Genomic DNA, 12,346 nt, shown 5'->3' with positions numbered 1-12,346 from the left:
TACAGTTACACTAAACTGCTATGAGCTTCCATGTTCATTTACTATCCATTACTTAATGGGGTCTTTTGTTCTAGCATATAGCTATTGTAAGGAGATACTATTTTGAAATAGTTGAACTTGAAGTAGACAAGGATATAGGAAGTGTGCTTTATAGTGAAGAAATCTTTAATAATACTTTGTAATACTTGTATCATAAGTGCTTAATAAATGTTAGCTACCATTGCCTCTTCATCCCCCACAAAGTCAGGATATTTTTTTATATCTCTACTCCTGGAACACTTACATAGGGGAAAATAAAAAAGCAGCAGCAGAAGCAGTAGCAACAGATTTAACAAAATACCAACAGTACTCTTTAACTTTCTTATTTTATGGTTTCTCCTTGAAAAAAAGGGCCAATGTATATTTTCTGTTAGAAGGAAGTTCCTTAGGCACAGAATATAAAGGCCACAATTCCACTCTTTTTATCTAATTGCAAAGAGCTAACAGTAGCAAAACAGTTAATACTACTTTTTGAAGCTCACTTAAATGTCCCACCCAGTAAAAGAAAAAGGTTTAATATGCTAAAGTAGTATTCGTGGGATTGTTGAAATGTTAAGATTATATTTGGCCAGGGGATCTGAACCATTAATTTTTCTTTGCAAGGATCCTAAAAGAAACTTATGCACATAAAACAATGGTCAGCAAATGAACATTCTTTATTACTCTGAGGCTTTGGTCTCAAACCTAAATCTTCTATAAAATATATGCATTCTTTTCTTAGGGATAGGGGAAAAATCGAGATCTGTACCAAATATGAAAAGATACCCAGAACTTACTGTTAGTGGAGGAAAAGCTACAAAACAATTCGGTATTACTTATGTAAAACTGTAAGGCTGTACATGCAAAGAAATATCTGGAAGGAATCTTTACCAATGATGAACAGTGGTCATTTCTGTAAGGCCTGAATTTTCATTTCTTCCCTGTTTTGTAATTCTCAGCATTATCTATATTGCTTGAATTATTTACAGCAATCACATATTACTCTAGAAAAACTAAAACAAAAACTAAAGTCACACAACATTTTTCATCTATCTCACTTAGAAAGGGTTAAAAAACTAACAGTGCTGGAAAAGTTGCAGTGAAATGAAGGTCTGTGCAATCTTTTTGGAAAGCAACCACAAAAAAAATAAAGTTTAATGGTCTAATAATAAGCAGAATTACAGTACAAATATTAACAAAGCTGTATTATAACGAGGAAATGATGTTAGACTGGGGAAAAAAAAGGATATAAACTTCGTTATCTCCATAATGTTTTGGGGGAAAAATGTAGAGAATAAGAAGAAAATATACCAAAATGAAGAGCAATAAATTGAAGATAGTTTTGAATTTTTTCCCTTATAATAAGCAAATATTACTTTTAAAAACCAGAGTGAAGGGGGAAATAAAATCTAACCAATGAAACTATTTGCAGGAATGGTTTCAAAAGACTTACGAATTTTAGATACAATTGTATGGGGAAGATTTTTTTAAGGGGGTTGACTGATTTTTTTTTTTTTTAGTACTCACTCAACTATGCTTTCATGAGGAAAAGTTGAAATTAACTAAAAAGAGGTATTACAAAAAAATGAGGTTGTTCTTAGAATAATGTTACCACTCACTGACCAATGTTCTCATAATCTATTCAATTTCATTTTTATGCAAAATGGAAGTAACACCTATGCCAAAAGGCTTCCAGGAATGTTCCCCTGCTGAACAGAACCCGGGCCTAGGAAATGAACAGTGATATGAGCATTCCTATCAACGATCACATCTTGTCTATCAAGTACATGGACTTTCCATGTGACTGAAAAATGACAGACTTGTTTTCAGCTAGAACAATATTTTAACCTGCTGGGCATTCATTTACTTTGCTACCTATTCCTATTATTCTTAACCCAATGCTGTCTTTCATCCCTCAATTCCAAACAAGCCCAGAATATTTACTAGGCAACAAAGACAACACAAGCAAAATCCTTTTTAGGCTATTAGCTAAAATATATATTTGATGAAAAGGAGTTTTATGTTAATTTTTTAAGAAACATTTTCTCCCAGCTAATGTCCAATATACTCCACAAAATTAGAAGTTTTCACTGCTGTCAATACGTGTAAGCCATGCCACCCACCATTACTTTTCCACATCAAATACAAAAAAAGCAGAATCCCATCTGTCCCAGTAACTGTCAGAAATCTTCCTTCTTGATTAAATAAAAATTCAAACATAATACTGAAACATTGTAAAAAGTGACTTTTGTAGTATATAACCTCATTTTCTTTAATATTTTCTGTAGTAATGATATGGAACAGTTATTCAACTCCAGTTAACTATCTTTTTTTTATCTTAAGAAACTTTATGTAAGCAAATTATAGACTAACAAGGGATAGAGAAATAAAATGAAAATCCAATAATACTCACCTAAATTGTTAATAGCAAATGTACAGTAAGCATTATAAAAACTTGCGAATTTGGCAACACTATACAAAATTATGACATACACTTTGAGAACATTATGTTTGTATGCTGCCTACCCCACACTATCCTTTAAGCACAAGTAAATATACAATTATAAATGGACCAAGGATGGCCAATTCATAATAACCTAGAGCAAAAAGGCAATCAGATTTTCTCCTTTGGGAAATGCCAAGAGTTTAGGCCAGTCAGCAATAAAAGTTGAAACTCAACGGAAGCCAAAGGTATGAAAAGGTCATGACAAACCAAGGAAGAAGAAACTAAGAGTAGGATGGGAGAGCAAAAGTTATGAATAAACAGGAACTATGAAAGAGAGAATAGTAATAGAATAAATCGAAGCTACATTAACAGTGGGTGGGGCAAGTGATAGCAGAGTGAGTTTTGTTAACAAAAAGAGCACTCAAGAGTTACGCACACAGTTTGGGCTTTCTTTGCAGGCAGGGCATTCTAAATTTCCTTGGTTCCTGGCAATATTCCCATTTCTCGAGGTAACATGGGTTGGCCTGTACTTCCTGTAACTTAACAAGTATAATTAAGATGAATAGATCTATGACATCAACATCTGCGGGATGTGTTCAAATTGTCAATATTTATCTGATCTGAAAAGACAATTAAGTTCATTTAGCTTTAGGAGATATTGCAAAACTGACTTCCAAAGTGTTTGTACCCAATTTACACCTGTTGCTCCACATCCCTGTCAACACATGGTATTAAGTCTTTTTTATGCTTAAAGTCAAGGGAATGGCAGTATTTCACTGTGTTTTAAATTTGCATTTCCCTGATGAGTAATGGCATAGAGAACCTTTTCAAATGTTTATTACTCATTTAGATACCCTCTTTTGTGAAGTGCCAGTTCAAGTCTTTTGGCTTTTTTTAAAGTTGAGCTATGTAAACTTTTCTTACTGATTTGCAGGACTCTCCTGTCTTTTTGACATAAAATTTGTCAAATTCTATCTCCTCAACTGGATACATACTTAATATGATTACCTACCTAACGTCTTCTTTCTTCATTGTTCCATGTAAAACTCTGATTCCTCTTTTAGCATCTTGGTAAAAGACACTTTCCCAGATAAAAGAACCTGGCTAAAAACTCTGTAAACTACTGACATCTAGTCCTTTTTCTCAAGATGATATACTTTTTATTAACTAATTAGGCAACTATGGAAATTCAAAGTGCAGATGTTGGCTCAGGTGAATTCAGATTTCAAAAATTGCAGGTGACAAAAACTAACAGTTTTTTAAAAAGCCCTTGACAGCTGAATTATTTTTATTCCAGAACACTAAGAATATTAAAGAGGATTGGTCCCTTGTTTTCTTCCTTGATTTCATCAACTTCAAAAGTGCTGGTAGTGTACAAAGCTATAACAATCAAAACAGCATGGTACTGGCATAAAAATAGACACATAGATCAATGGAACAGAATAGCGAGCCCAGAAATAAATCCATGCCTATATGATTGTTTAATGTACGAAAATGGAAGCAAGAATTTATGTTGGGGTAAAGACAGTCTATTCAGTAAATGGTGCTGGGAAAACTGGACACATACAAAAAAATGAAGCTGCACCGCCTCCTTACACCATATACAAGAATAAATTCAAAATGGATTAAAGACTCAAATGTAAGATCTGGAACCATAAAATTCCTAGAAGAAAACATAGGCAGAAAGTTTACAGACATTACCCAGAGTAAGATTTTTACTTATATATCCCCTCGGGCAAGGGAAGTAAGAGAAAAAATAAACATGTGAGATTACTTCAAACTGAAGTTTTTTCACAGCAAAGGAAACCAGCAATAAAACAAAAAGGGATCCTACTGAATGGGAGAAGATATTTGTCAATGATATATCTGATAAGGGGTTAATAACCAAAATTTATAAAAAACTCATTCAACTCAACTCCAAAAAAGCAAACAACCCAAATAAAATATGGGCAGAGGACATTTTTCTAAAAAGGACATACAGATGGCAAACAGACATATGAAAAAATGCTCAACCTCACTAATCATTAGAGAAATGCAAATAAAAACCACAATGAGATACCACCTCACCCCAGTCAAAATGGCTACCACCAATAAATCAACTAACAAGTGCTGGCAAGTATGTGGAGAAAGGCACTGCTGGTAGGATTGCAGATTGGTGCAGCCACTATGGAAAACAGTATAGAGGTATCTCAAAAATCTGAAAATGGAACTACCTTATGACCCAGCAATTCCACTCCTAGGTATCTATCCAGAGAAATCCAGAACACTAATTCAAAAAAATTTATGCACCCCGATGTTTATTGCAGCACTATACACAATAACCAAGACATGGAAACAACCGAAATGCCCATCGGTAGATGACTGGATTAAGAAACTGTGGCACATTTATACAATGGAATATTACTCAGCCATAAAGAAGAATGAAATCTTACCATTTGCAATGACATGGATGGACCTAGAGAACATTGTGGTAAGTGAAATAAGTCAGACGGAGAAAGACAAATACCATATGATCTCACTTATATGTGGAATCTAAAGAATAGAATAAATGAATGAACTTATGAGAAACAGTCTCAGAGATACAGAAGGAAAACTGAGGGTTGCTAGATGGGAGGGGGGTGGGGATGAGGGAGAAGGTGAGAGGATTAGAAAGCACAATCAGTAACCACAAGATTGCCATGGGGATACGAAAGTCCGTTTGGGGAATATAATCAATAATGTTGTAAAGATTTTGTAGGGTGTCCAATGGACACTTGTCTTATTCGGGAGACCACCTCAGGGATCAGGGATGGTGTAGATGCCTGTTCACTGCGCTGTACACCTGAAGCTGAATAATAGTGTCAACTATAATTTAATATATACATATATACACATACACACACACACACACACACACACACACACACACATATCGTCACAAGAAAAGGAGTACAGCATTAGGAATAGAGACAGTGGAAATGTAATGGCTGTGTGCGATGTCAGAAAGCTGGTAGATTGGGGGAGGGGGGTTATCACTTTGTTAGGGGTATAAATGATACATGTCTAACTACTTATTACATTGTTTTGTATACCTGAAACTGAAAAATAAAAAGTGATAGTAGTGTTGTATTATCTACACGTAGGTGTTTTAAAATGAATATTAGCTATGTATGGATTACTGCAAGCAATTTAGCAGTTAACTGTCACTGTTAGGAACTAACCAAATTCCTGATCTTAATGACAGAAACATGCAGAGACGTAATGAAGTTTCTTTGCTGATTAATAAAGTTCAGTTGTGATTCCATGTACTTGGGTTTTTCAATCTGAGAAAACAGCAGAACCCTAATGACTCTGGCAGCTACTAGATTTGCACTTCCCTCAAAAATTAAGATCATAAAGGTAAAGGAGAAGTAAAATTTGATACCATCTTCTTCCCTCCATCGCTGTGCTATGATTCAAATAGGTAAATGGAAAATTAGTTCTAATCCACTGATCCCATGAAATTACTTACATAAAGTACACACTAAAAATAGTTTTAAAAGTTGTATTTGTATTCTTAAGACTTTAATAATTAAATCAAATTCAAAATGCAAAGCTGTTTATATAAAAATCATTTATAAAGCAGACAAGTATAGAAAGAACCTCTAATCTCTGTTAAGAAAATTTTCGAGTATTATAGTTGATTAAAAATGGCAGAGATGGGGCAGCTGTTTAGCTCTGTTGGTTAGAGCGCGGTGCTCTTAACAAGGTTGCTGGTTCGATCCCCTCATGGGCCACTGTGAGCTGCGCCCTCCACAACTAGAGTGAAACAACTACGTGACTTGGAGCTTATGGGTCCTGGAAAACCAAACTTTAAAAAAAAAAGGGCAGAGATAGTATGACTTTACATGACCTTGATATTAAAAAGTGCTAAGAAGTAACTGGTATATCTTGCTACCTAGCTATTATAAAATAGTCTGCTAATGAGGTTATGTCAAATTTAACACAAAAGAAATTAAGATGTCAAGTAAGCAGAAATTCCTCCTCAAATTACAGGAAAAACACCAAAATCAAGTTCACTCTGTGGAAGCATGGGAAAAAAGAATTTTATTATGGCAAATAGCAATACAATTTTTAAACCATCTTTAAAATAAGTGTTGTGTATCATTTAGGTGGCTCAACCATGAGAAAATTTTTGTAAGAAACTTTTTCCACACCCCATTTTATTTCAAGTAAAATGTGTAAGTTCCTTTCAAAAATTGTTTCCTACATAATTTCCTCTAGAGAGAGGAAACTCAGTTGAGAACAAACGTTTCTTCTGAAAGTATTCAATGGAGCGTCACATATGAGTTAGTGGGCCTTCACAAAGGATAAGGACAAATCCATAAATAATAAACTACAAAACAACTGCCTGTAAAGTACAGCACAGGGAAATAGTCAATAACATTCTAATAACTATGTATGGTGTCAGGTGGATACTAGACTTATTGGGGGGATCATTTCATAGTTATATAAATGTCTAACCACTGTGCTGTACACCTGACACTAATATAATATTGAACGTCAACTGTAAAACTGTAATTAAAAAACTTTTTTTAATTTAAAAAAATAAAGAATAAAATCAATAATTGCCTGGAGATTCCCACTATAAATAAATCAACATCTGTAAAATTTACAATTTGGAGCCTTCCTCTGTAACTGTGAATTTTCCTACGACTCCTTATGTCTTGGATAATTTCCAAAATGTGGGGAAAGTCTGTGTGGTCCACGACCACCAAAATTTCAGGATCTAATAAGGTTGCTCCCTTGTGGACATAATAGAATATTATAATTACCACAAACCTTGAGCCAACACTACTTAAGTTTTTCAACACGATTCCTAAATCTGCTAGTGTCAGGAGAGCTTTTCTGCTAGTTTTTTTTTCTGTTGTTGTTGACGGGTGGGGTGCGGGAGTAAATGCCTGTCATGGCTTAAAAAAAACCGTGTTTAAGTCAAAATCATGTGTTGCAATTGTAGAAGATTCTAGAAAAAAATCCTATAATTCTTTTAAATAACAGCATTGACAGATGATTTATATTTCCTTAAACTATTAGTTTAATAATTAGTTAAAAATTTAAAAATTAATAAACTAATTTTCTGCTCTCTGAGCATAAAACGCTCACAGAGGCCCCTTGATAAATACGTAGACACAACTTTACTAGAAAAATATTAGATAAATTCAAATAAAAAACAACCACCTTAACTTTACATTCATACAGTTTTTAGTTTTTAAATAATTTTCACAACACCATCTCATTTGACCTCAAGACAACATGGGAGATGGCCAAGAGATGTAAAAATAAAACAAAACCCTCTCTTTAAAAATTATTTATTTAGTGTTGTCTTAAATCCTAAGGAGAAATGCAGCATGTGAATGGACTCCATACAATAAAGGTATACTGGTCTGGTATATATATGTCCCTTTCTATATTTTAAAATAAAATAGTTTCTTCGAATTTAAGAATGCTACTGTCTAATGTCACATTGCATTATGCAATTTCTAATATACTGAGAAAATTTAAATCATAGAATCATCTTTTTAAAACTTTTCTTATAGTGAGCAAATTATTCTGGAATGAATACCAAGGAAGACAAAACAACAGAGCTAGACAGAGATTATAGAACCCTACATTGTATCTTTGTCAGCAACCAGTCGAACACCAACTATGAAGATTAAAAGAAAAAAAAAAACTTCAAAAATCACAAATTTCCCCCATAAAATCTATTTTACAATATTGTAAATTATTTCAACTGGAAAATTTATGTGTCCAAAGCTTTGCTGATTCCTACAAAGAAGTTGTATATCTGAGCCTTTAAGGAGTTTATGGTCTAAAATAGACACCACAAGTATGAAGAACATATGAAAAATATGAGACTATTGTGATTCAAGAAGCCCATGATTTAACAAAATATACTTCACAAAATATACTTCACATAAATGCATCCTTATAGGATGTCAGAAGTGCTTGCTGGCCAAAAGCACTGGTTCTGAGGTCGGACAGACCTGGCTCTGAATGCTGGCTCCTTTACTAATTAGCAGTTTGACCTTGGACAAGTTACTTAACCTCTCTATGTCTCAATTTCCTAATGGGTAAAAACAGGATAATAATGTTAAACTCATAAGAATGTGAGAGTAAAATGAGATAATGTATATGAAGTGTTTATTACCATTATCTGGCACACATTAATACTCAAAAATGTTAGCTATCATTACCACCATCATCACCCTAACAAAGGCCCAATAGCAAGAAAAGGCAACAAAGGCCCATCTGATGACATCAGAAGAGAAAAAGACAGGTCCTTTCCAACCAACATAAGGACAGGTGGTATAATGAGCAAGTAATTGTGAACTGAATGACTTGGAATGGTGGGAACCCAGGTCAACTTTGAAGTACAACACTCTTGGTTTATCATGACTGAGTTATTTTGCTTGCTTGTTTGTATTGTTTTGTTTTGTTTTTTTGGGGGGAGGCACACACATACTGCATACTGTCATCTTTCCTTTAAGAAACTTACCAATGTCACACAGCTATTAAGTAGTAGTACCAGGATTCAATCCCACATTTGTTAGACCCCAGAATCCAGTGCTCAAACACTAACCAATACAATAAAATGCTCTTTTTAACAATCATATTTGTCTTGCATACGCATGGTAATAGAACTCAGAGGATACAGTCTAACCTGCAAGAAGTGAGCTCATGGGAATTATTTTCAAACATTGAGAGTCTACCAACAGTAACAGAGAAAGCAGAACCAACATGAAATTGAATCCTAAGTATCCATGAACTAAAGGTATAATAGTAAAGTCTCAGGCAAGTTACTTAATTTTCATGTAAACCTGTTTCATCTTCTGTAAACTAGTACTTCCCTCACCTCTCAGGATAATAGGGAGAAAATAAAGCACAAGAAATATACTCGTATAACACAATCAGTACTAGTACTTGGTGATCCTCAATAAGCAGTAGAGCTCCTAGCATCATCACTATCACGCTTTAACAATTTGGTATTAATTTTGAATAGCAACACAACAATGCATGCTTAAATAGTAAAATTGCTAAATTCAGGTTCTACATTCAATATTCTATTCTTTAGTGATACTGAAGAATGAATCAGAAAACATCTCCTTCCTATCTCCCTGTTTCTGGTCCATGGAAAAAAAGTGAAAACTTAGGTGATTATGTTTGGTGATAGCATTTGAATTTTCTCCCTTCTATAAGTTAGTTTAATAACTCAAACAATTTATTTTTAGAATTCATACGCAATTTAAATTTTCACTGATATGTTGCTTAATTGGCACATATCACATATTTTACATTAAAATTAAATAATTAAGTATTAATAACAATTAACAATAATTCTTCCTTCCTTGTCAATGAATAAACAATCTCTAGACATCAGAAAGGAAAAGTTTACAATATATCTGGAGCCATGCTATTGAATCTTTTTTCTAAGAACTTAAATTCACCAAAAATCTGTTATCTCAGCTTAAGTCACACTACTCTGAAAGAGACCCAAAGATAGTATCTATCCATTGTTCAAAAACGCAAAAAAGTCAATGATATGGAAGAAACACATGCTTCATATATCCTCTTCACTCAAAAAGAAAATACAGAATGGCAGAATGCAAAGAATTTTGGTTCAGTTTTACTAAGAAAAACAAGCAAAATAAAATATGCTTAATTAAACAGAAAAAAACTAGGCCTGTAATCTATATAAACTGATTAAGCCTTTAAAAGTCAGCTCAGTTACAAATATAGAAATTAGTTCTACTTAATAACATCTTTAATCATTAGTAAGAGGGCTGGCCCTGATTAAATTCACGAACTAGGCCACTCTCCTTATGTACTAGCAACTCTAAATGAATGAAGAACTACATCCAGAAACAACATGGTACAATTTGGTGAGTTTAGTTTTGACTCCAAGGCCTGTTCTATTTCCACTATGACATAAAAGGGAAGATACATAAGCCACTCTGGTAACCTTACTCATACATATATTATCTCGTGTATTCCTTACACACACTAAGAGGTGGATTATCATGCTCAGGGTCACATATGTCATACACAGCAGAGGCTGCAGTGTCTGAATCCAGGTCAGCCTGGCTTCAAAGTATTGAGATCCTGGAATTCTAGTTCTCCTCTATTAAGTAATAGAAAATTATTTCTCATTTTTCTATTTTTAGACTCTTTTCCAAAGTAATAATACCAAGATAACTAGGATCAACAAAAAATTTTAAACCAATATAATACTAAAGCTAAAATAGGTAGAAAAAGATGGGCATCACAGCCAGTGTTCTTTAGAATCAATCATCAGGCAATACAAGCTAACTCACAATCAATTATTAAGAATGTGCCTGTGGTATCGCAGGCCAGACTGGTTTTTCTTGATTTCTTTTGTGTGTGTGTGTGTGTGTGTGTGTGTGTGTGTGTGTGTATATGTGTTTTGTGCTTGTTAACTAAAACAGGTGTTTCAACTACAACTCTGTGAAACCCAAATGAACAAGTACAGACAAGTATGTGAGCAAGTGCAAAGTTCTCTTGAAGTCACACTTGGGCGTGGCATGGTGAATTTATAACTTCCCCTAGTCCTTGTTTTACCATGATATACTGAATTAGCTAATAATGCAGATTTATTAATGTCATATACTTCTTTCTTTAGTCTACTTACCACTTATTCACAGCAGAAGTCAAAGACTAACTTTAAATTACAAGGAGATGGCTTATATACTTATATAAATAAGCCTTTCTAAAGGTTTAGTATTAGTTTCATATTCTCAAAAAATGATTTACAAATGTTTACACTAAGAATTTACCCAAATGGTTACAGATGACTACAAAAATTAACATTGAAGCTTTTAAATATTAGTTTTACAATCCAATGTTATTTAAAAAATTATTTCATCTAGATCATAAATGGCATTTATTATGAAGCAAATCCTAAATATGAAAATCAAGATTTGTTTTATAAAAAAGCACTATTTTACTTTAATTAACAATTAAAAATATCATTGCAAATTCCCTTAGTGCAACTCAAGTGTTAGACATAAAATTATTTCAAAAATTTACTTCTGTGGAGCCAGCCCGGTGACTCAGGTGGTTGGAGCGCTGTGCTACTAATGCCCAGGTCACTGGTTCTATTGCCATATGGGCCAGTGAGCTGGGCCCTCTACAGCTACGATTGTTTGTGAACAACGGCTCTCCCTGGAGCTGGGCTGCCATGAGCAGCCAGAGGTCGGCGTGACCTGCCTCAGGGCTGCTGTGTGCTGCCGTGGGCTACAGTGTGCTGACATGAGTGGCTGGTGGCCAGTGTGAGCGGCCAGCGGCCAGTGTGAGCGGCCGGCAGCCAGTGTGAGCGGGCGGCAGCCAGTGTGAGTGGGCGACAGCCAGTGTGAGTGGCCTGCACCGGCGAGAGCTGTCATGAGCTGCTATGAGCCGCCGACTGACAACTGGCGACCAACTGCCGGGGGGTGGGGGTGGGGCAGCAGGCTCATAACACCAGCCTGGGCCAGGGAGCTGTGTCCTACACAACGAGACTGAGAAACAACGACGTGAACTAGAGTGGGGTGGGGGGAGGCAGAAGAAGGGGGAGAAAAAATTTACTGCTGTGCTGCTTTAATCTTCACCACCCAAAGAATGTTCAACTTTTCAGTAATACACATTATATCTCAAGATTTTTAAAAATGGAGTCACCACCAGTCTCTCGCCTCGTCCTCCATGGGTAGGTAAACACTGGAGACCCTACCTTGTGCTGTTCGATGGCATCGATCCACTGCTGTCTGTGATCTGGATCTTGAGCACGAAGATACCAAACGCTATCATTTACACTAATATCAAATCGACATTCATCAAAATCATGAGGCTATGGAGAAAAAAAGCAGAAAATGA

The 12,346-nt window shown here is 35.0% G+C and overlaps 1 protein-coding gene across 3 annotated transcripts in view; it reads right to left on the bottom strand.

The window, feature by feature from the left end:
- The window catches only part of CERT1 (ceramide transporter 1), a 95,813-nt gene that overhangs the window by 54,707 nt on the left and 28,760 nt on the right, over positions 1–12,346 (bottom strand). For all 3 annotated transcript variants that reach the window (XM_019728139.2, XM_074328817.1, XM_019728140.2), the window contains one exon: positions 12,204–12,320. In XM_019728139.2, coding sequence (XP_019583698.2) covers positions 12,204–12,320 — 117 coding nt within the window. The remainder of the gene's footprint in view (positions 1–12,203; positions 12,321–12,346) is intronic.

Source organism: Rhinolophus sinicus, linkage group LG03, assembly GCF_036562045.2.
Source record: "Rhinolophus sinicus isolate RSC01 linkage group LG03, ASM3656204v1, whole genome shotgun sequence".
In the NCBI taxonomy this organism is placed as follows: domain Eukaryota; kingdom Metazoa; phylum Chordata; class Mammalia; order Chiroptera; family Rhinolophidae; genus Rhinolophus; species Rhinolophus sinicus.
Note: the sequence above shows the minus strand (reverse complement) of the source record. Positions and strands in the feature narration are given on the sequence as shown.